The sequence below is a fragment of the Pogona vitticeps genome, chromosome 1, assembly GCF_051106095.1.
Source record: "Pogona vitticeps strain Pit_001003342236 chromosome 1, PviZW2.1, whole genome shotgun sequence".
NCBI classification, from domain to species: domain Eukaryota; kingdom Metazoa; phylum Chordata; class Lepidosauria; order Squamata; family Agamidae; genus Pogona; species Pogona vitticeps.
Window position 1 is genome coordinate 300,699,503 of NC_135783.1, and position 26,080 is coordinate 300,725,582.

Genomic DNA, 26,080 nt, shown 5'->3' on the forward strand with positions numbered 1-26,080 from the left:
AGGAAAGGGAGCTGCAAATTGAAAATGTTTGGGAACCACTGTCCTATGTTAATGTGGCCTACCTCACTCAAACACTGCACAATAACTTCAAGACACCCATGGGATATTCACACGCGCGCACGCACGCGTGCACACACACACACACACACACACACAACACACACACACACAGAGCTACTCCATTTATTGGATTGTTGAGTTATTCACTTTTATGAGTCTGAGTTAGAATTCAGCCATGTTATCACTGAAGTAACTTCCCTTTTTGTTACATATTTCTGGGATTTGGTTTGTTCCTTTTGTTAAAGTATAAAGTACCAGAAACCAGCTACAGCACGAGGAAAGGGTAAAGGTAGTGTATCTCAAATTCCCTGCTTCCAATCAAGCCCGCTTGTAAGTAATAAATCATTCTACAACTAGCTTAAGGTAGAAAAAAGAAAATATTTGCTTATAGTTGATCTTGAGTTATAATCGAGAGTAAAAGAAAGGAATTGCAGCCTCACCCAGGTGAGGGCCCAGTTCACCCTGGTTCCTGCCCGATGGCGAAAGAAGAACAAAATGTGCTGCTTATAAGCCACCTCATAGTGCTTAAAGCACTCTCTGGGTGGTTTACAATTCAATTATGCAAGCTACACATTGGGTCAGGAGCATGTGGTTTCACATCTGCTCTCATTAGAAGTCAGGAAAGAAGAAGCAGAAACAGGAAGGGAAGCAGAGGCAGGCAGGAAGAAAGGAGCGGTTTGCCTCAAGCCTGGGAAAAGAGACTTTGCTAATAGGTTAGTGAGAAAGGTAAGCAGTCACCTTAGGCCAAGAAAGTCCCTCTGGGTCCTAAAATTCTTCTTCCACTGAAAGCTAGTATTAGTAAGCAAGGAAGGTTGTTATTTTTCTCCAAAATTCCCCCTCCCTTTTTTTTCCTGACACTCCTCAGTTTCAGTAGCTTCAAGACAAGCAGATATAGCATGCTCTTCCTATCTCTGGGAAAAACTGTACCCTACTACATTTGGACTGCGCATATGGGAGCAATTTTTGTTTCAGTTCAGTCTTGAAAAAATTGTCAAAACTTGCAAGTTTCTACCTATATCTGATGGAAAGAACTAGAAAAGGTGGGGGGGGGAGGGGAGAAATCAAATGTTAGAGACCATAGATTAACTGTCAGCTTTCTTATTCTTGGGACTCACATCAGGAACTTTTGTTCCCACCATATTCACCTCATCTCTCTTTGAGGTGAACTAGAATTACAGGCAAGGAAGAGAAGTCTCATACATGTCTTTAAATGCACAGAACTGTTCTTATCCTTTTCCTAAGACCTTAGTCATAGGTATGACTGGCATTTCTTTTCTTCATCATTTCCTCAATAACTGTGAGTAACAATTAGGAGTAAAGCATTTTTAAATAGCAGGAATGACATATGAGTACAGTGTTTGAAATTCCTGTTTACTAATTCAAGTAATACTATCTGTCACACACGAATAATATCCACCAAATGTCAACTCATCCTCGTTTTTGTTTGTTCAGATGCAACACTGAGATTGTTATATGTGTTGTGTAAACTTGTTGTTGTACTTTAGTCATTAAGTCGTGTCTGACTCTTTGTGACCCCATGGACCAGAGCACACCAGGCCCTCCTGTCTTCCACTGCCTCCCGGAGTTTTTGTAACATCCAAATCCTAAACATGTTGGGTGAGAAAAACAGAACGGCACATAACATAGCTTTCTTAAGATTATTCACACGTTTGACAGAGCTTGAATGTCCATTGGTGATAAATGATGGGACCCCATTTATTTTATTTCATTGCAAACATGTTCCAAAATAGTGCACCGGCTTTGGAATAAAGCATTAAAATGGAGTAAAACTTGGATATCTGCTCCTTATTAGAGCAGAGACAGGACAGTTCAAGAAGGCCCCAGTCATGCTTGGTTTAGCTAGAACACCCTACAGATCAAGTATGCTTGGGTGTTTTTGGGTGAACAAAAATACTAGTTGGTGCCAGCTGCTGCGGTGAAAGAAGGAAATGCCAAAGGAGAAGGAGATAGACAGATGATGCTCCAATGAAAGACAAAACATCTCCTGGGAACACTAATTGCTGAGCCCTGGGGAGGGCTCAGACCCAACCTGACAGGCTTCAATGTATTTCCCAGCCACCCAACAGCAACCCTTACATATCTAGGTATGGCAACGAGAAGGTGGTTCATCAATTTTTGCACTGGTCATGTTTCTTAATTTCTTATATTTAATCTTAATTACACTTAGAGTGGGTGTGGATGTGGGATGGATAATTGATTGTCTTTTACGGGCTTTGAATGGGTGGGTCAAAATATAGCCCGTTTTATTTTCTATATTTTAATTTTTTATTGCCTTGTGTTGACCTCATTTGCAGAACATTTTGTTCTTTCTGTGGGTGTCTGTGTATGTCCCAGAGTGGTTGGATACCAAACATGCAGACTCTAATTTGGGCCACACTGTAAGTGGACCCAATTGAATGAGTTAGACTCATGAGACTAGGGATGCTAAGGGGATATTTCCATAGTTTCATGGCTTTTGGAGTAGAAGGTGCAGAAGCTGATAAGACCTTTGCCTAAAAACTGAAGATCATGATGATGATGATGATGATGATGATGATGAATCATAATCAGCATAATAACTACTACTAATACTAATACTACTAATACTACTACAACTACAACCCATGCCCCCAAACAAAAATATACTAAAAATTAAGCTCCACATAACCCAGACATTTAATGCTTTACCCCTAACAACCCACTGAACATTTATCTTTTTTCCCGCCCCACCATATTCCTCTGCTATAACTACTAGTGAGGGCACAAGGTGGTGGTGGGGAAACACCACCATTCTCCAGTGGAACCGCAACCAGAACCTCGCCTCTGCTCTTTTTATCAAATTTTCGCATTTCTTCTTAATATTTGATAATACTGAAACCCCCTTCTTCACCCCCTCTCTCCCCTGTAATTGTAAGTAAACAAACAATTAAAATCCAGAATTATTAATAATTTCAGTTTTATTATTACTGTTGCTATCCTTTATTAATATAATTAGTATAGTTAATACTAAAAACTAGAAAGAAAGTAAAAAAATTGATATGAATGAATGAAGGAAAGAGAGAAGAAAAGTAAAAGTAAATAAAATTAAACGATTTAGAAGGGGGAAACAACAAGTGGTCTGTCTTCTTCCTTCAGGAATCTCGTCCTTTCTGCTTCAACCTTCTGGGTTTTTTTTTTTTGTTTTTTTTTTTGCTTGAAGTCGGAGTTAACTCTTGACCTCCATCTTTCTCCTGCCAGAGTTTCCATGCCTTCAGTGGCTCTTTACCTTCTTTACATGAGTGGATTTTAAACAGAACCTGATCTTTCCAAATTTTCAAAGAAACAAAAACAAAACCAGAATGACCCCATTGGTATTTGAGATTATTTTTTTATCAATACTGCTGTAACAGGCTTCATAGATTTTCTCCAATTTAAGGGGTCACTGCTTAAATCTTGGAAAATCTGCAGTTAGTGCCTCTGTAGACCAGCTGGTTTGTTTTTGTTTAATTTCTCTCATAAATTGTTCTGTCTTTGTATAATTAAAAAACTTCATCACCACTGGTCTTGTCCTTCGGCTTTTGGGATTGCCAACAAAATGAGCTCTTTCTATGTCCTGTTCATGCAAGTGTTGTATGCCCATTATGGAGTTAACCCACATTACAATCTCTTTTTTGAGGTCTTCTCCATGTTGCAATTGAAAATTCATTATTTTAATGTATTCGCGAAGGCTTTATTTTAATGTTGGACCTTCTGGAATTGTCTTCCAGATAAATCAGCTTTTTGTTTGTTTTGCTGATTCTCTCATCCAACTTGCTTATCTTGGTCTCCTTTGCTTCTGCCCTGTCTCCCACTGCCTTAACTTTCTGTTTGACAATTTTCAACTCCTGTGTCATTCCTATGACTTGATCTTGAAGTTTATTAATGCTCATTTCAATAGACTTGGCTCGCCTCACTGCATGCTCAAACTCCTGACTAATTTTACAGGACATGTCCTTCACAACCCGTGTCATTTCGTCCATTGCTTCTTGCTTATCTACAGCTTGGGATGGTGAGACTTTGTTCTCTGACTCTTTATTTTTTCTAATGCCTCCTCAAGTGTTCCAGGCTACAATCCAACGGCTTGTCAGGAGTTTTATCTAAAGCTTTATCTCTTGTCCAAGCAGGAGTTTGAACAGCCTTCCTCTTTGGCATAGAGAAGAATAATTAGGAATGAATATTGTTGTTGGAAGCTCTCATTAGAAACAGGGTTCTAAAAACTCTAACAGCTTATCACAATCAAAAACGAAAGCAGCATTCCACTCTAAATCATCACAGTCTTTAAAGAGTTTAACTAGATGTACTCATTCCTTATCTTTCCCTCTGAAGATTTATGTAGAAAAATCAGATTTCAAAAGGAAGAAATGCACTTTAAAAGTTGTTTACCATATTGGCAACACAATGGTTTACATCCGTGCCCCGCTTAACGATTACCCCATATAATGACGAATACGCTTCACGACAATGTTTTTGCGATCGCAATTGCAATCGCAAAACAATGTTTTAATGGGTTTTTTCGCTTTGCGACGATCGGTTCCCTCCTTCGGGAACCGATTCTTCGCATTACGACGATCAAAACAGCTGATCGCTGGGCTTTCAAAATGGGCGCCGGCTGCTCAAAATGGCTCCCTGCTGTGTTTCTGGATGGATTCCTTGCTATACAGGCCACCCCTGAGGAGGATCTTCACTGAACAGTGAGTTATTCAGCCCATTGCAATGCATTGAACGGTTTTCAACGCGTTTCAATGGGCTTTTGTATTCGCTTTACGACGTTTTCACTCTACAGCGATTTCGCTGGAACGAATTAAACTCGTCAAGCGAGGCACCACTGTAGTTCTTAGCTGCCCATTCCTCCCGAACAGAAGTGCCATCCCGAACTCCCAACTTCTGATACTTAATCATTGAGCTATAAAGCAGGTCCACCACATTTCTACAACTAATCGCACTGTGCAGTGTCTCCCATCTGACGTCAAATATTCCACATTTTTAGAGGTCCTCCCCTACACCTCCAAATCAAGAAACATACAAGGACCTTTCAGAAACCCAAGAACAAATTGCTTCAGGCCACTTTCTGATCACCTCAAGGTGAGATTGTCCCAATTTGTATGGCATTTATGTGGATACAGATCAGATCAAACAGTATTCAGCATATAATACCAAATGTTAAAGGCAGTAAAGATGGTCAGCAAACAGGTGTTTTGGCATATGCTTTATGGCCTTAAGATTACATGTCAAAGATATTGCTATGTGTGGAGTTTAATGGGCATTTCCTCATTTAGGAAAATATTTACTTCTGTACCATTTGCTGTTACCTTTGTCACAAATCCCCTAATAATGATAATAACAGTGGTAACAACAACAATAAAAAAGTAATAATAATAATTAACAGTAACAAAAATGATGATGATGGTGGTGGTGATCATAATCATTAATTATTTCGTATCGCTTTGTGCCCCGCCTTCCCCACCCGGTCCATAGGATGAAAAAGGTTGGGAACCCCTGCTCTAGCACAATATGTTTATGGGAAAGAGGTGGATGATGTAACATGCTGCCATGCCTTTTCCCAAACCCAGGTCTGCCAAAGAGGTTACAGCACATTATGTACAATATAATAGTCACAATATATGATTAGTATAGAAGTTTCATCTTTTGAAAGAAAGATGTGACTGATATTATTTAAAGCTCTGTCCTCCAAGGGTTTGCCCGCAGGTATTATCCCATACTACTCAACGATCTATGGATTCGGGGGGGGGGAAGGTAATTCAAGTTTTGTTGAGAATAAACACTGCAAGTTCAAATCTGCAACCTTTAATTCTTAGGTCCTACATATCATCCATTGCCCCAAATATTTCTTTATGTGAGTCTACCCCCAGAGCCTGAAAGTAATCAATAATAAATAATCACCTGTAATAAGATCCATTCTCCATTCAGAGCTGCAGCCTACAAAGTATGGCTTTATTTTTCCCTATCTTAACCACTTTGATCCCCCTTGATTTCCCACTGTTCCTCCTCTATATGGTTTTTGCCTCATGTCTAGAAATCTCTATTTGCATTAATTTTTTATCATACTTTTTTTTGCCACAACATGTTTCAAGATGGAGCTTTTGTGCCATCTTAAACAGCAACATTCAATGGAAGGGAGAAAGATGTCACTTTTCCCTTGGTGGGGATCTTGTTGGTGCATTCTGTGCCTTGTGGCACTCAAAGCAATTGCAGGAAGAAATATATGCCAAAGTAATTCCAATACGGGGAGGGATGATCCAGCAGATCAGGAGGGGTGTGCGCCTGATTAGCAGATCTAAGGTCACCTGAGTCTAGCTTCTTGCCTTAGACTGCCTCCTTTGGGGGCTTTCCAATATGGAAGAGCAAGCAGGGTGCTCTGCCCTCCTGGGAGCAGAACTGGTGGTTAGTTTTGCTTTGCATTTGTTCTATTTATTTCACTATAACAGTATTCTGAATCCTGTCATTGTGAGAAACAGGATGCAATACTAAAAAATAAATACAGTGGTGCCCCGCATAGCGACGTGAATCCGTTCCAGGAAAAACTTCGCTATCCAGAAACATCGCTATACGGAAAGAAAAACCCCATAGGAACGCATTAAACTCCGTTTAATCCGTTCCTATGGGGGGGTAAACTCAACGCTAAGCGGGAATCCTCCATAGGGCCACCATTTTTGCCGTCTCGGTAAGCCAGGAATCGGTGTGAAAATGCTGCGGGCGGCCATTTTCTTGACGTGGCGGCTATTTTGGAACTGCCGATCAGCTGTGCGAAATGGGGCCTTTGGGAGGACCGCGGGGGAGGGCTCCCCCGCGGTCCTCCCAAAGCCCCCGCCGGCATTTTCACCCAGCTGACCGGGGGAGCTTCGGAAGGACTGCGGGGGAGGGCTCCCCCACGCTCCTTCCGAAGTGCCCGCCGGCTTTTTCGGCCAGCTGACCAGCGGGCGCTTGGGAAGGAGTGTGGGGCAGGGCTCCCCTGCGCTCCTTCTGAAGCGCCCGCCGCTTTTTCGGCCAGCTGACCGGTGGGCGCTTGGGAAGGACCGTGGGGGAGGGCTCCCCCGCGCTCCTTCTGAAGCGCCCGCCGGCTTTTTCGCCCGCCGGTCAGCTGGGGAAAATGGGGCCTATGGGGAAAAATCGCAAAGTGATTTTTCCCCATAGGGAACATCGCAATGCGATCACTTTTGCGATCACAAAATCCGCATCGCTATGTGGATTCATCGTTAAATGAGGTGCCCGTTAAGCGAGGCACCACCCTAACTTTACAATAAATCAAAAGATTAAAAAAGAGAGAGAGATCCAACAGTAACAGCCATCTTATAAAATGTCAATTGTTACATTAAATGCCTTGTACTTCAATCCATTATTTACCTATGTGATCCAGGAAGTTCTTAGCATCCTGAAGTAAATCCACTTTTCAAAGGCTTTTGTTATAGTCCACATTTCTATGCAGTACAGTGGAACCAATGGTAAATAGCACCGTACAATTTATACAGGGATTATAACCCAGATCTCAAATAGCAAACAATGGTAAAATATGGCTGTGCCCCTTCAACTAAATTCAGTTGCTTATCTCACCTAAAGTAGATTAATTGAATTATTTGCTAAGTGGCTGGTCCACACTTATTTCCTTGTAATCTTTTTTATTTATTTATTTTTAATTTGGATAAAGCTTAAAGCCACCTAGAGTGGACGAGTCGCCCAGATAGGCGGGGTATAAATTAAATAAATAAATTAAATAAATTAACAACAACAACAACAACAACAACAACAACAACAACAATAACAATAACAACAACAACAACAACAACAACAACAACAACAACAACAACAACAACAACAACAACAACAACAATAATAATAATAATAATAATAATAATAATAATAATAATAATAATAATAATAATAATAATAATAATAATAATAATAATAATAATAATGTGTTTATTCTTTTCAGGGTGTTTCTCAAGGGACTCCCAGTGAAATAAAACGGGTTGATTGTCAAGTTTACATTCCTCCTTCCACAAAAATGTTAAAGGCATGGGAAACCTGTGGTATTTTTGGGGTGGGATTTTTTTTTTGCATGTGGTTGCTGACAAGATTGTGCCAGGTCAGAGAGGCCCATACTAACCAATCATCCACACTGCCCAGACTTTCTTGGTGTGTATAAAATCCAGGATTACCATGTGTGCAGTTAGCTGGGGAAAACCTTTCTGCCTAGTGCCCTCCCAACATATTATTCCACTTCAAGGAAGTACCAACAAATCCACAAGATTAAACACTTCAACTTTCATGCCAAGTCTGCAAGACAGGAGCATTTAAAAAATACCACAAAATGCATAGGCTCCTAATAGATGATTGAGGCAGGGTCTGGTTTAAAGTACCAATAACCTTCTTTCTGCATTATGACCAAACAGTTGTAAAATTTTATATTTTATTAAAGGAGGTGGGAAAAAGCAAAAAAGAAAAGGGAAAAAAGAGAAAAGGAAAGGGGGAAAATGGAAAAAGAAAAGTTTTCCAAACAGTTTCTAAAGTTACAGAAATAATCAAAAGATTGTGTAGCAAAGAAGCAATTAAAAGGGTTTGAGGCAAGAACAATCGCACAAGAAAACAAGAAAGGTAGCTAACATAAGCTAATACTCATATTCTGGCAGACCTTTAACATAGTTCCAGAGTATATGCTAGGTGCATGTTATCCAGCAGTGAATAAACACAGCATTCTCCTAAGAGAAAAACTAGACTAAACAAAGTAACTTCTCTCCCTATTTTTATATTTGCTGGCCAAATAGGAATATCCAATGGTTGACATAATCATTCCTATATCTTTAATAAGTATCTGGCAACATTCCTATATCTTTAATAAGTATCTGAAGAAGGGAATGTCAAAGAAGTGAAGCTTTTGTCGCCATAGGATAAAGAGCTCCACCCGCCAAAATTCATACAGCTAAACAACAAGTAAAGTCACAGAGACTTTATTTGAAAGTTCCTGAAACCACCTTGAGAGGTCAGGAAAAAGTGAGAAAATGACTAATCTGGCCCTGCCCAAGAGATGATCCCCACAAAATTATCAGCGAGTAGAAGGTTGTTTTCCATGTGATCATGCATTAAGAGTTGAATATGAAGGCCTTATTACATGAATGTGGAGGCCCTATTGTGTAAAACGTTAGAAATATAGACTTTTAAAATACACTCTGTCTACACAGGTATTAACTAAAGATAGGCACACACTGTGCTTCAGCGGTTTGGCCTGGTTCAGTGCAACTCCTGCACAGGTGTTCCGTGAGCACTGTGCGCATAATTTCCCTGCCTTCTCCACGTAATTGCGCAGTCACTGGCAGTACCTCAGGCTTCCCTGCCCTGCTTCCTCACCTGAGTTGGCAATCACATAGAGAGGGCAGAGGAGGGAATTGTGCTGCAGCCAGTGACTGGTTGATTGCGCAGAGAAGGCAGTGGAGGAAAGTGCACTGCTGTTAGTGACAGATAGTGTGGAGAAGGCAGGGGAGAGAAGTGTGCTGTAGCTGGTAAGTGGGCAATCACATGGATGAGGGACGTGCACGGTGCCCATGGAACACCTGTGCGGGCACTACACCAAACGGCCAAACAACCAAAGCACAATTTCTGCCTATCTTTAGTTAGTGCCTGTTTACAGTACACAGACATTTATTTCACGATTAGTCATTCAAGAATCGATATGTGTCATTTTAAGGTAAAGGTAAAGGTTCCCCTTGACAATTTTTGTCCAGTCGTGTTCGACTCTAGGGGGCGGTGCTCATCCCCATAGAGCCAGTGTTTGTCCGAAGACAATCTTCCGTGGTCACATGGCCAGTGCGACTTAGACATGGAACGCTGTTACCTTCCCACCAAGGTGGTCCCTATTTATCTACATGCATTTGCATGCTTTCGAACCACTAGGTTGGCAGGAGCTGGGACAAGTGACGGGCACTCACTCCGTCGTGTGGATTTGATCTTACAACTGCTTGGTCTTCTGACCCTGCAGCACAGGCTTCTGCGGTTTAGCCCACAGCGTCACCACGTCCCTATGTGTCATTTTACCTCCATTTTAATGAATTGTCACCTAACAACAATAACAACAATAACCATATGTTGGCACGTCAGTTCTTATAATGACCCTTTTCGATAGCAAAGGAGCAGTCAACATCCAATACCCTGAGTTTGACAACAGATGGGTTGAAGGTCAAAGAAGCTGAAAAGAAATGCTATACAGAGGTGCTGCTGGTTAACAGAAAGTCTCACTTGGAGACTGGGATCTATCCTGTTGCAGATGAGATTCTATCCTCAGAAAAGTGACATTTGTAGTCATGTTCTTGAGCCCACCCTGCCTAGGATACTCTGGTGGCAACTATGGAGTACTGTTACACAACTCTTTTTAGTATGCCACCTATTACCAATCCTTCATCAATCTAGCTTGCTAAGAACCACCCATATCTTATTTGTATCACACCTACTGCAGTGTGCTCTTTATTGGGGCTTCGAAGAATGCTCATAAACCTCAGTCAGTGCAAAACATAGCAATTAGACTGCTAATTAATTAGTACATAGTATCAAGAGAATATTATTCTGAAACATCTGCATTGGTTGCTGTGGTGCCCGAGCCTCCATAAGGAGCGCTTAGCACCTGGTCAGAGAGTTCGACAGGCCATTTACCTACCTACCTTTGCGCTGAGGCAAGTCCCAAGACCTCAGCAGTGCGTAGCATAAGCCTCTTGAACAAGTCTAACCTTAGAACTCTTTACTTTTACTCAGTTTTTTGCAAGTGCAGACACATTGGCTCTGTGATTCCTTAGAACTCACAACCGCTCAGTTAGGTAGGACTCTTAAAGATATCTAGTTTGTGGCCCCTTCCACCTCCTGGATTTAGCCAGACTCTGCTGTTCCAAGAGACCAGTCCTTTTGTAAGAATATAATTATTTTTATTAGAAAAATAGAGTTTCATAGAATCAGTTTATATTGCTCAAGCTTTAGCTTAAAGAACATATTCAAAGATCATTACAGATAAATAAAATAACGAATCCCCATTAAAATAAGAAACACTACTAAGCTGGGCTAAGGTGGGCTAGCCCTAAGGTGGGCTAGTCCTTCTTCCTCTTTACTCACATTCTCCTTCAAACTACATGCTCAAACCATCAAGTTCTTCACTCCCATCATCATGGAATTGACCTTAACTGAACTTCTCCCACATAACCCATCATCCATTTTCTACATTCTCTAACTCATCTCTTCTTCTTGACACTTCATGGATGTTAACCAATTAGTCTCAAGGGGCTGTAACACCTTCCTCTGCCCTCAATTCCCATGAGATCCAGGTGTTTTATCTCTTCTCCAATTAGCTCAGAATGTTGAATCTTTCAGGGGCTCCTTGGTCCAACTTTCAGCTTTATCTCGAACTACGCTGTACCAGTCTTCAGAAAAACACTATCATAGCACTTAGAAAAACACGTTCCAACTTCTCTCAAATCATCTTCACACAGAACCTGTCTGACTCCATCTTTAATTTCTCTGACTACATATCCCACACTGCTTCAACTCCATCACATTTGCCAATCACCTTCTGGGGTCAATTCAAGATTGATCTACTCAGAAGTGACTGTTCTAGGTTATTTTTTGCAATATCAATTTTCTGCCCAGAACCAATAATGGAATGTTTGTTCCTGGAAACGTTTTGTGGCTGGTTGCCCCAGTCCCCTCTAGCTGGTTGGCTCTGGTGAATTTCTTTGGGCTGGCTTACTCAGAAGTCGATTTTCCAGGTTGTTTTTGGCAATATTGATTTTTCTGTACAGGACAGATACTGGAATGTTGTTCCTGGGACCATTTTGTGGCTGTTTTCATCTGTTCCACAAGCTGGATGAGGCTGGTTAATTTGGTTGTGCTGTCCTACTCAGAAAGCTTTTGGGGTAATAGAGGGTTAAGGAATAAGTAATATTAATGGAGTTTGAGGTCTAAAATATTGCTTGGATTTTTGTCCAGTACATCCCACACTTTTTGGCATTAATTTTATTAAGAAGTCCCCATTCTGGCTTGTTGCATTCTGTTCTGCCTAAAAACTAGTCCCCTTTTGGTTACCTATATAGTTATGGGGTTCAGCCTCACTAAATAATGGAAGAGGAATATCAAATGTTTGCCTTGTGCTATACTTTGTTCTGCTGAGTCTTATGGCACAGTGGTTAAACTTCTGTACTGCAGCCAAAACTGTGCTCACAACCTGGGTTCAAGGTTGACTCAGCCTTCCATTCTTCCGAGGTCAGTAAGATGAGCACCCAGCTCACCGGGGGGGGGGGGGGGGCAATGTGTAGCCTGCATAATCGTAAAACACGTAGAGAGTGCTTTAAGAGGTATGGAGTGGTATATAAGCAGAACACTTTGCTTTGTTTTGCAGAACAAAAAAATGACTGTTATTAAGCTACTATTAAAGGCTAAACATATTAACTTTCCCATGCTAGATGGGGAAGCCTCAGAATTGCAATTGTAAGATAACCTGTCCAAGTTCTCCTTCGCTTTTGGATCCAAAAGTGAAGGAGAGGTTTTAATCTCAGGATGTTTATAAAATGGGCTTATTATGGGCCATTTTTAAAGCATAGTAACCCTTTATACTTAGCTGAACCACTGATCAATTTGGCCTTAGAACTGTACATTTGCCGCACAGAATCTTTAGTCCTCCAGATATTTGGAATACCCACCATCCTTGACACTGGGTAGGACTAGTGGGTGTTGTTTGGCAAAACATCTGAAGGATGAAAGGCTCTCCACCCCAGCCTTCAATGAGTGGCAGCAGTTTTCAAACAAGTACGTTTCCCAGCCCTAGCTGAAAATGCCAGTGGTTGAACCTTGGGACTGTATGCATGAGAAGCATAACCTTTATGTTACTTCCCTTTCAATTACCTACTTCGCAATCCTGTGTGAGGTGTCATTAATAAAAAGTATTGTAATATGGGTGTGATAGATCCAAGTGGTGATGTTGAAAGAATACCTTTTATTTCCTGATTTTTGAAATCTACTAAGCCTGTACCACAAAGAAATGTCCATCCATCATTTTTTAAAAAATGGGATTGTGCAACAATCATTCTAACATCTCAAGGCTTTAGTAGGGAAAAGACAGCACAAATGGCCTCCAAACTCAAAATAAAAGTACTGCAAGACTTGCGGGGGGGGGGAGCGGGGAAGGAGAATGGTGTCTTTCTATTTCGGGTTCCAGCCATGGTTTGCCCCAAGATTTTCCATCCCCCTATGTCGGATTTTCCATATATGCATAAACACTATAGTTCACAGGCAGCCTGTGACACAGCAGAAAAGCACACACCTGACATTCTGGAGTGAGACCCAGTCTCCAAGCCAACTCTGTTGTGGCCAGGATTCTGTGGCCACAGAGAATGCTCAGTCTTTGTTGGGCTGGAGGAGGGTCCTTAGAACCTGTCACATGAAGCATGCCTTACTTTCCTGGGGTCAATCAGTGAACTGGGCGTCAGTGAAATAAAAGGGACAGGAATGGGTGAATTCAGTTCAGATGATTATCACATCTACTATTGTGGGCAAGAATCTCGTAGAAGGAATGAAGTAGCCCTCGTAGTCAACAAAAGAGTGGGAAAAGCTGTACTAGGATATAATCTCAAAAATGATAGAATGATTTCAATACAAATCCAAGGCAGACCTTCAACATCACAATAAGTTTATGGACGAACCACCAGTGCTGAGGAGACTGAAACTGACCAATTCTATGAAGACTTACAATACCTTCTAGAACTGACACCAAAGAAAGATGTTCTTCTCATTGTAGGGGATTGGAATGCTAAAGTAGGGGATCAAGAAATAAAAGGAACAACAGGGAAGTTTGGCCTTGGAGTTCAAAATGAAGCAGGGCAAAGGCTAATAGAGTTTTGTCAAGAGAACAAGCTGGTCATCACAAACACTCTTTTCCAACAATACAAGAGGTGACTCTATACATGGAAATCTCCAGATGGACAATACCATGACGAAGGAGAAGATCTATACAGTCAGCAAAAACAAGACCTGGAGCTGATTGTGGCTCTGATCATCAGCTTCTCATAGCAAAATTTAAGCTTAAACTGAAGAGGGTAAGAAAAACCACTGGGCTAGTCAGGTATAATCTAATCCAAATCCCTTATGAATACACAGTGGAAGTGAAGAACAGAATTAAGGAACAAGATTTGGGGGACAGAGTGAGAACTTTGGATAGAGGCTCGTAACATTGTACAGGAGGCAGCAACAAAAACTATGCCAAAGAAAAGGAAATGCAAGAAAGCAAAGTGGCTGTCCAATGAGGCCTTACAAATAGCAGAGAAGGAAAACCAAATGCAAGGGAGATAGGAAAAGATACAGAAAATTGAATGCAGACTTCCAAAGAATAGCAAGGAGAGACAAGAGGGCCTTCTTAAATGAACAATGCAAAGAAATAGAGGCAAAATAATAGAAAAGGAAAAACGAGAGATCTGTTCAGGAAAATCGGAGATATTAAAGGATCATTTTGTGCAAAGATAAACATGATAAAGGGCGAAAATGGGAGGGATCTAACAGAATCAGAAGAAGAGGTGGCAAGAATACACACAGGAATTGTACTAGAAAGTTTTGGACAACCCAGATAGTGTGGTTGCTGACCTTGAGCCAGACATCCTGACTTCACACATCAAGCGGGCCTTAGAAAGCTTGTCTAACAACAAGGCCAGTGGAAGTGATGGCATTCCAGTGGAACTATTTAAAATCTTAAAAGATGACGCTGTTAAGGTGCTATATTCAATATGCCAGCAAGTTTGGAAAACTCAACAGTGTCCAGAAGACTGGAAAAGATCAGTCTACATCCCAATCCCAAAGAAGGGCAGTGCCAAAGAATGCTCCAACTACCGTACAATTGCACTCATTTCACACACTAGCAAGGTTATGCTCAAAATCCTACAATGTAGGCTTCAGCAGTATGTGGACCAAGAACTCCCAGAAGTACAAGATGGATTTCAAAGGGGCAGAGGAACTAGAGACCAAATTGCTAACATGCACTGGATTATGGAGAAAGCCAGAGAGTTCCAGAAAAACATCTATTTCTGCTTTATTGACTATGCAAAAGCTTTTGACTGTGTGGACCACAGCAAACTATAGCAAGTCCTTAAAGAAATGGGAGTGCCTGATCACATCTATCTCCTGAGGAACCTATACGTGGGACAGGAAGCAACAGTTAGAACTGGATATGAAAACACTGATTGGTTCAAAATTGGTAAAGGAGTACGACAAGGCTGTATATTGTCCCCTGGCTTATTTAATTTGTATGCAGAATACATCATGCAAAAGGCTGGACTGGAGGAATCCCAAACCGGAATTAAGATTGCCAGAAGAAATATCAACAACCTCCAATATGCAGATGATACCACTCTGATGGCAGAAAGTGAGGAGGAATTAAAGAACTTTTTAATGAGGATGAAAGAACAGAATGTAAATATGGTCTGAAGCTCAACATAAAAAAAACCTAAGCTCATGGCCACTGGTCCCAGCATCTCCTGGCAAATAGAAGGGAGGCAGTGACAGGTTAATTACTTGGGCTACCTGATCACTGCAGATGGTGACAGTAGCCACGAAATTAAAAGACACCTGCTTCTGTGGAGGAAAGCAATGACAAACCTCGACAGCATCCTAAAAAACAGAGACATCACCTTGCCAATAAACGTCTGCATAGTTAAAGCTATGGTTTTTCCTGTAGTGATGTACGGAAGTGGGAGCTGGACCATAAAGAAAGCTGACTGCCAAAGAATTGATGCTTTTAATTGTGGTGCTGGAGGAGGCTCTTGAGAGTCCTCTGGACTGCAAGGAGAACAAACCTATCAGTTATAATGGAAATCAACCCTGAGTGCTCACTGGAAGGACAGATCCTGAAGCCGAGGCTCCAATACTTTGGCCATCTCCTGAGAAGAGAAGACTCCCTGGAAAAGACCCTAATGTTAGGAAAGTGTGAAGGCATGAGGAGAAGGGGACAACAGAGGATGAGATGTTTGGACAGTGTCATCGAAGCTGCCAACATGAATTTGATCAAACTCTGAGAGGCAGTGGAAGACAGGAGGACCTGGCGTGCTCTGGTCCATGGGATCACAAAGAGTCAGACATGACTAAACAACAAAACAACAACAAGAACAACAACAACAACATTTCCCAAATCTTTGAATGATGGGACCAATCTGCCTATCCAAGACCTAACACTTGAAGAATGGAGATCCCTTCACTATTGACATATATCCTAGTATTGTTGCTGGGCTAGGTCTGTGTCCTACCGAATTTCCAGAAAGTTATAAAATCTATCCCTATATTGAGCACTATAGAGATAGGGAATAGACATACACCGCTATGCCCTATGACATGGTTGACAGTGTCATTGAAGCTGCCAACATGAATTTGATCAAACTCTGGGAGGCAATGGAGGACAGGAGGGCCTGGCATGCTCTGGTCCATGGGATCACAAAGAGTCGAACACGACTTAGTGACTAAACAACAACAAACAAGTATGCCCTATATTTAAACGGGATTTATGAGTAACGAGGGCCAGGAGTAAAACGCATATCTGAACTGAGATTCTCCTTTCAGAACAATTAGGCTAACAATACAAAAGGAATGTTTGTTTTCCTGATTATCTTATTTCCCATTACTACATCACTGAGAGAAGGTTACTAAAAGGAACAGTGAAATTAACCTAGCTTGATCCCTCAAGTCTGTTGCTCAGTGGGATTGTTTATTTATTTATTTTGAAAAGAAGAGATTGTTTCAATGCCTTACTAACACTATGTGACAGGCAGGAGACAAATGGAAAGGTATATATGTATATTAATTTGAACATGCTACCAACTCTTAACGAATAGAGATGGGCATGAGCCACCAGTTTGTCAGTTTGTGCTGGTTTGTGCTTTGGACGAAAATGCATGTGTTTGGTCCTTCCCGGTCCCACCTCATCCAGCAGGTGCGCACTCGGAGGCAACGCCTGGAGGATATTGGGGGGGGGGGGGGATGCTGCCTCTGAGTGAGCACTCGCCAGAAAAGATGGGACTGAACAATGTTGAGCACCTGTTCATCCAAAGGACAAATTGGCACGAACTTCCAAACCGACAGAATTTCATACAAATAGTAAGGTTAGGTTTTCTATTAGTTTTTGCAAAAAAAATTGATTGCACATCTAAAAGTCCTCTTAAACTGATCTGTGAAGTGAGATCTACTCCAATGAAAATTTGTAGATTTAAGTACATCTGCCAGCTGGTCTACATAAAATGGAGCATATTCATTCAGAACATATTATTGATATTTTAATATCCCTCTAAACATTGTACGGCATGATACATTTATAATAATAAGACTGGTGTGCTGTCAAGGCAATTCCTGCTTCTGGAGACCCTCCCCCCCAACCGCCACAATATGGGGAGACAAGGCTTCTATAGTCCACAAGATGCAGGACAGGTAGACAGGCACTCCAGGAAACAATTTAGAAAAAAACAAAAGGCAAAAAAGGGTGGGGCAGGGTAATATGAAATAAAAAAATTAAAAGAAATTTTTAAGTTTCATTAACCTTTATTTTGCCTTCCCAAATCTTGTTTTGGAGGCTGTTTGTTGTAAAGCCATGATAGATTCAGAAAATGGAAAAGGGGCCTTTTCATAGTTTCCCCCACTCAAGTTAACCTGAAAGTTCAGTTCCTACCAGGTAATCTGTACTGTAGAGTCTGTGAAATAGGGACTACTCTAGTTTTGTTTATTTATATCATACCTTTCTCCCAGTGAAGAGATTCAAGGTGGTGTACAACAACTAAAAAAGTATATTTAAACTCCCAATAAATTAGAATATTAATATTAAAACAAAATTAAACCCACAACAATATTAAAACCATTACTGACTTAAAACAAATATAAGATAGGTGACAAAAACAGAACTTGCTACACCCTCCATTAAAAACTCAAATTCTTCCAGGGCATTCACAAATAGAAAGCCAAATTAAAAGCCTTCCTGAAACAGGAAGATTTTCACCTGTTGGAGGAAAGGCAATAAGGAGGGGCCAACCTGAATTCCCTCATGTCAGAGGGAATTCCATAGAGTGAGAGCACCCACTAAAAATGCTCTTTCCTCACCAAACATGCCTTCAATGCTGATGGGACAGAGAGAAAGCCCTCCTCTGAAGATCTCAGAGACTGGAACGGCAATATGGTTCATCGGATAGCCTGGACCCAAGCCATATAAGGCTTTATGGGTTATAACCAGTACTGTACTTTGAATGGAAATGGGAAATACACTGGCAGCTAGCGAAGTTGCAGTAACAAGGCAGTTTACACAGTCTCTTGTAATTGGTTCTACTCAGTAATCCGGCTGCAGAATTATAAACCAACTGACATTTCCAAATCATCTTCAAAGGCAGCCCTATACAGTAGCTTGTTGTAGCTCTACTGTAATTCTCATCACATAGAGGGTCCTTTCTTGCAACACATACGGCCTTATCCTTGCAACAGATGTCTGCAGGGTGAAAGCAAAGTAGGTGGGGATTCTTTCTCCTGCTGAAATCTCAGAAGAGGTGGGGCTCTGACTCAGTGTGTTTATGACACCTGCTGAGCAGCTTTTATCATTTCAAGGTGCGCACAATATCTTTCCAGAGTCACTACTACATTAGAGTTGTTCTCGGTAGCATGAGTTTTGAGGCAAGTGCTTTCTACAATGGAGTCACCAGCTACTTTTCCTCAGGTAAGGACAAAACATAGAACTTCAGGGTTGCTTTACAAGGCTCTAGACGTTATGTCTTTACGCAAGTATGCTACTTTATTCTTTCCTAACCATAACCGGATGATCATGTGATAAAACTGCATGTTGATACTGAGAGCTGTATGAAACCACGGCTTTCACTATGCCACACATACCTCTCAAAATCTCCTCACTGTAAGGAAGAACCTTTTAAAAGTCCTTCTAACTCCTTTCCAAATATTAAGGAACTGTGGACTGAGGAATATAAATAAGTGGAGTGTTTAGAATGCCAACAAGAGACAGCGGAACATTAAAGCAGTGTCATTCATCTATCTGAAAGATGCTGTGAGCCAAACAAACAAGAAAAGCAAGTGTGGGTTTTCACTGGTCAGGTTGCATGGAGATTGCCGTTCTTACGTTGACTGAAATCTCTGCTCTAGGTACTTTAAATGATGCAAATTTGAAAACAGCAAGCAGAAAAATCAGACTATAGACAATGGAGTTTGCGAAGTGAAATCAAACACAGATCGTCAAAGAGGCAGGACCTTATCGAAGACAGCAGAGAAGATGATGGCTCAGAGAAGGGCGAGGAAAAGCCACAAACCTGTAATTTTCCCTTGGAAACTTCTTTCAGCCCAAGAGCCAAATTCAAATCCAGTTTAGGTTCTCAGTGGTTGCTTTCTGTTGATGACTGCAGTTTTGAATAAAAAAGGTGGGGTCAAAAAGTACCAGTGTATCTTAGTTTGTAGCCACCACTGCCAGTAAGTAAGGCTTAGAAGATACATTTCAGTATTTTAGGAGAAATAAAAAAAATCCATACAGAGGTTGGCAACATTAAATAGCCTCCACTTGGGGAATCCCAGGGAGTCAGCTTTTACCTTCTCCCCAAGGGACTGTTATCCCACAAGGAAGAAAGGTTAGCTTGATGGGGATCTTTTCAAAGGCAGGATGCTGAGTGCGGAATTCCTCTTATGGAGAGTCAGATAGATTTAAGTTAACTTGGAAAACTTGTTTGATGCATTTCAGAAGGATGGTACTGTAGTTTTGTTCATAGGTATGTTTTAAGAATAGTTCTGTTTCTGTTCTTTTATTTTTCTCTCCTCTTTCCCCCTATGACATTGTTTCAGGTTTTTGTACATTGCCTGGGGGTGATTAATAAATGTTTAAGGAGAGAAAGAAAACTTAGCATTTTTCATTGATCCTTGAAAAAATTTACAAAATGCAGTTGGTGTTCTCAATTCCTTGCCAAATCCCCACATTCCCACCCCTGCTTTAAGCATATAATCTGACTCCTTATCTTTCATCAGCCCATATTTTGATATGCTGGTGGAGTCCCAGTCATCTATGTCCTGCATCTCTGGCCAGCTGGGGTTCAGGAAACATCCCTAAAGAACAGAAATTTTGTGAAGAATGGAGGAAACCCTTAAAATATAGGTATTTTCCCAATTTTATTCCAGAATTTTGCTTTTTCTTTCTGGACAGGTTCTAAATAGCAAAACAAAATCATTGGGGACTCTAGAAACACAGTGGCTGTACCATAATGCAGTTCAGTGGGACGCTGAATGTCAGGTAAGGTGCATGGGGAAGAAAACAAACTGAAGGGGGGTTATTTTGGTCACTAGGAACAAACAGCTGTTTAAATGTGCTAAATGGAAGCGTTTTAAATGCTTAGTAACTGGAACAATTTTACTGGTGAAACTTTCTAAGCATGCATTAAGAAAGGAAAATAGAGTTGTTGCAGTTTGGTTTTGTCTTCTGAGTCTGCAACCCATAGGTTTGGAAACAGGTTGCATCACTTTCACTCAGATATCTTTCTATCTCTGTTGAGAATCACAGTCCATGCATTTTAAACTTGGCATTAAGGGTGTGACTACACTAGAACTCTGCTTTGCTTTTATTTGCTTTGAAGCCTGTATTGCATTTGAAATTGTAATCAGTGTTCACATGGAACTCTGGAATGTTTCAGGAGATCGGTGTTTGCACTGGATACATTGCAATTGGCATATCAGCCCGCATTCCTTCTTCTTTCTTTCCTTCCTTCCTCTAGTCCCACCTCTGGTTTTATTTCTATGATTTGTAGTAAAGCAGCTTGGTTTTCAAATACACACATTCCGTGGCATTGTATTTCATTCCATCTTGCTTGCTTCTTTTTCCATTCCCTTTATATGTGTGGTGGTGATCCGGTGATCACCATCACCTCGGGTTCTCTCCTCTTGTTGATGATCCTCTGGTTTTTTAATTTTTATTTTATTTCTTTTGAGTTTAGTACTGGATCACCTTTGCAAGGAAACGCCAGCACCCTCACACCCTGCAGGGGCCAACTCTGCAAGAACTTGTGTTCATGCATCATATTTCCACCTTTCTTTGTTCCCAATAAAGTCCCAATTCTACCACAGCTTACTGCCTCGTCATGGCGGGGGCCACTCTCAGTGGGACATGCACATTGAGAAGGAATGCTTTGTAGCTGTTCTGGACAGGGATACATTAAACACTTTTAAAGTTTGTCTATCTTTTGTCTATTTTTGCAGAGTATAGAATCACCATGCTATGTGCTAACTGTAAGAATCATACGAATGCGCAACCTTCATCAGGCAGATTATTGTGAGTATTTTCATTTTTCACCATGATCCTTTAGCCCTGTTTTGGTGTTGGTGTTTTTATAGCAATTCATCTGAACATGTAAGTGGAGGGAGAAGGCTAGCTCTGCCCCCCCCCCCGATCATAGTTTTCTGCAAGTGTGTGATGAACATTTCTATGTGTGATGAACATTTCAGTGTGATGAGGAACCTTGGTTTCCAAGGGTTTCTGATCACATGAAAAGCCTCCACAGGTAGAAGCAGTTCTTCTATCCAGATTTTGTGCTTTGCATATGGGACACAAAGGCAGGTAAGGCTGCACTACCTCCTCTGCTCACATGTTGAGATTAACCATTTTACTGAACATCTGAATAAAGCTCTTGTTAATCTGAAAGTCCTATGGCTGTGTACTAGGTGTACTATTTATTAAAGATTTAGGTGATTCCATCAATGCTGTTTTATTAACAAAATGCATAGTTTGTACTATTTCTACAGACAGTTTATACAGTCTATGCTTTCAAGAAAATGAAATATTGGTTGTCGGTAATAATAAAATGGTTGCTGAAATACCAATAAGGCTGCTGGAATAAGATTTTTAAAATGCAGTTCAAATGAAAGACAATATAGGATTTTCAGAGTTTGGCTTTAAATTTCAGCCACCATTAAACCTAGCTGAGTGGTTTTATTAGCCCTTGGTCATGATTTAGGTAACATCAAGTAGGAATAATTATGTGCAAAATGTGAGGCTTGGAACCTTCCTTCTCTATCTTCCACATAAAACTGGCAGGAGGAATAAGACAGCTTTCCAGATTATTTTTACAGTAAACTCTAGTTTACTAAACCAATCTCAGAAAGAAATGAAGGTTAGAAGTGGCTTTGTTCAGCTGCTGACTGGAATGTATTTTAAACCACAATTCCTTGCTTTCATGTAATAAAAAAACTGGCATTTGCTAAAGTGAGACTGGATTTATTCCTCTATCAACCTTACCTCTGGCAATAAAGGAAAATTAATGCTAAGAATTATTGCTCCAGTAATTAATGGAATAATGAGTGCCTAACTGGCATAACCTCTGATGAAGTCAGATTGAAAGTACAGTACAGTATGTCTCAAGTGAAACCTCTGAGGACTAGAGAATAAATATTAGGTTGGCTTTATTTTTCTCCCTAGAGTTGTGACAGATTTATGGATGTTTATCAACTTTAATTATAATGTCAGCATTAATTGTAATAGGGCCATTATGGTCACCTCAGATATGGAGCATCTAGAAATGTACTAATCTAGAATGCTTTAGCAGTGTTTTTGTGTACTAGAGAAATAAATATTTATCATATGTAATTGACTTGAGAGGGCAAATGTTTATTTTCTTTTGGGAAGAGCAGATGTAATAATAATATTACCAGGGTAGGGGAGAGGGATATCTATAGCCATATGCAATCATCAGCAACAACAACCACAGCCTCCTCCTCATCTCACAGGTGGCATTTCACTTGATGTACCTTCCTCATGAAAGTATTATTATTGTTTCTGCTCTTCTCAGTACTGAAGAACGGAAGTGTTTCTCATTCAAGTTAAGTTGATCAAAGAGATGTTTGCATCTCTAATAAATGAACAAGAAAGTTTACTAGGTGTTTACAATTCATCTATGGCGGATGTACATAAAATAAATATTGCTGTTTAACATAATCTGTTTTAGCAACCCGCGGTAAGGTTGTAACAGTTCATAGTAGCTCATCAAGTCATGGTTTGGGGTTCCATCAACACAAACCATACTTTAGAACAACGTTTTGGTTTCAGTTTTCTCCTTGTTTAGCTCTCCTGCCTCTGATGCAGTGGCTTTGAATTTTGTGCCAGGAGGACAGCAAGATAGGACTCAAATCTTCTATGTTCTGGTTTAACACCCTTATCACTACACTACACTACATCAGCTATCTTTGCAGCTGAGCATAGTAGTGATCATCCACTCTTTCCAAAGCCCAGATAGCTTAGAAAACTATTTTACATGCAACAATATGAGAATAGCTTCTTCTTCATCATATCATAGCAGGAATCTTTACCTATGTTCTCTAGTTAGCAAAGGACAAACACTTCCCCTTTGGAAAGTGTTTTGTTTAAAACATTTTTAATTTAGGGATGGGTAGGGAACTGGTTGGCCCTTGGAATAAAGCACTAATGTGTCAAGTGAGTAATTGAGACAAACAGATGGTCAAATGGCCTCTCATAAATTCCCCCCCATCTTTTCTAAATCCACATGCAAGTTGGTACTCACAAGCTTCAAGCTGTTGATATGGGTGTGCATCAGGTAGGATAGTGATGATTTTTTTTATATAAAGGAGAAGGAAGAAAGCATGAACTTAAATAGAGTGAAGTCAGCCAGGAATTTTGATTTCTTTCAGTGACATACAACAGATTTCCTTCAAGAGCACTAACTTAAAAGTTGTGTAGAAAGTACAAAGAGAGGCAAACAAATATAATATTACATTTAGTAGATAAAAACAGTTTAAGAAACAGTATTTACTCACAAAAGTATGTACTGTACTCAGAAACTTGACATAAAGACCTGATTGTTCATGGTAAAAAGAAGAATCATTTAGTCTGTTAAAATCATGACTGAAGAGAGAGCTCTACACAACATATTTTCAACTGGTACTAATGGAAAATGAAAACTGCCTCAGAGATAAAAAGGTTAAGCTCCCCTCCTGCCAAGAAAGAAGGAAAGAGAGCTGTTAATTGGCTGCTTAAGAACAAGTTAATTCTCATAATAGCATGCTGGGTTGAAACATATTTCAACAGTTTGCTTCTGTGCTGAAACAGGCCCAGGAACAGCATATTTGTCTAGAGTTTGTAGATAACAGTAGGCAGTGCCATGCCCTCCAGGAGTCTTTGAGCAACAACTGGCATAAATCTCCAGCCATTATTTATAAATTTATGTCAGGAAATTATGTAGAGTATAAATTTGGGTAATACGTGGTTTAATCTGTCATGATTCTGTACTTGAATGATCCCCATCTACCTATTTTTTGTGCATTTAAAGTTTACAAATGACTTTTCTATGTATTCTTACGTTCATATGCATATGTCTAAAATTACAGCTGCCAATTAGAGTGAGAATATATTCCAATAATTCTATTCCACTAATCTTTGGGGGGAGGGAACCAGTGTCGAGCATTTATTAATTATATTAAATTTTGCAAAATTCAACCATAGATCCTGTAATGCGAAAGATCTTTTTCAGTAGTTTGTCATATTTCCTGTCAGCTGGTTTACCATGATACTAAGGCTCTTGCATCATTTTCATTTTCATCTTTGATTCAACCATGTTTGGAAAACATATTTGCTGAATTATTATTTCTAGCTTCCTCAGCCTTGCTGTGTTTTGGAAAGGGGAACAGAGGGAAAATCTGTTGCAGATCACCACAAAAGACACATTAAAAAGTTTTTTGCCTTATCTTTCATTTTCCTGAGAATTAGTGCTGATGATTAAGGGAAGAAATGAAGTTAAGAAACTGATGATATTTGCTTAAAATCTTTGAATTGTTGCTATCATCTTTGAATATATTTACACATGACTGGATATATTTTAATCCATAATCTTAATGTTTTTCTTATGCTTGGTTTTCTTAAGAAACCCCTACCATCAGCATATATTATTGAGGCAAATGGGAAGATGTGGAGGATTCAGGATATGACATAATGAATATGAGTATGGATGTGTCACTAGAGTCTAAAACCAAGATCATCCGTTCTCTTGTATTCTTGATCACCATCTATGGGTGTGAAAGCTGGGCAGTGAAGAATACTGACAGAAGAAAAATGATTAGTTCAAAATATGGTGGCTGAGGGAGAGTTTTGCAGATACCCTTGACTTCCAGAAAGACAAAAAAAGGGAGTCAAGCCTCTCTTTTTTTAATGCCTGGCCTGGGCTATCATCTGAAGTAGCCATCTTTTTCAAGGAACAGCTATTACGTAGTTACCTGAGATGGCTTTTCCAAGTCAGTTAGTGAAAACGTTTGCCAAACATGTTTCCAGTACAGTATGTTTCTGAGCCCAATTCAGATTGCTAACTTCAGCCTATAAAGCTTTATATAATTTAGGAAACCAATACTTGATAGAGCACTGAAATAATAATCAGAAGCCTTCCTTTGAGTACTGCTCTGAAAGAGAATTGGAAGATGATGGCAATCATAAGAGCTTTTTTAGTTGTATCCTACAGGTATGGACTCCTTTCCCAAGAAAGAGCTTGACCACACCATTGTTGACCATTATTTGAGAACCAGTCAATATATTTATCTGTCCCCAGACACTTGACAGGATGTTACTGTCTGGCTAACTTTAAGCCAATTTCTTTTCCCTATAATTTGTTTTCTGGAGAAAATAATGAGTGCATTTAATCTTTTTGCAGTAGTTTCCTGAATACACATGTCATCTTTCCACAGAAAACAGAAGCAGCCCCTGAAGAATCTCATAGATTTGCTGAAGTGCTGCAGTAATATTGCTGAGTTGTTATGCAGTACATTTTGTCACAGTATAGAGAGAAATGTAATACCCAGTCCACACAAAGTGATCCACAGCAGGGGGAATAGTGTCATACAACTGTTCATACTTTTAAAAGAGGGAGCAGATATGAATTCTAGAGATAAACATTGATTGGCTTAAATTCTGTTGCTTAGCGTAGATATGCTGGAATAGACAACAATTTTGGGAAAAGCTGAAGGAAGGAAG

General features: G+C 40.2%; 1 protein-coding gene across 2 annotated transcripts in view; it reads left to right on the forward strand.

Annotated features, from left to right (window-relative positions):
- The window catches only part of LOC110078990 (cytosolic phospholipase A2 epsilon), a 60,487-nt gene continuing 34,407 nt past the window's right edge, over positions 1-26,080 (forward strand). Inside the window, exons 1-3 of one of the 2 annotated variants that reach the window (XM_072986236.2) lie at positions 1-773; positions 20,267-20,353; positions 21,313-21,385. In XM_072986236.2, coding sequence (XP_072842337.2) covers positions 21,358-21,385 — 28 coding nt within the window. In that variant the 5' untranslated portion in view covers positions 1-773; positions 20,267-20,353; positions 21,313-21,357. Of the gene's footprint in view, positions 774-18,649; positions 18,788-20,266; positions 20,354-21,312; positions 21,386-26,080 lie in introns of those variants that run through there. The other variant, XM_020793702.3, reaches the window with a different exon arrangement.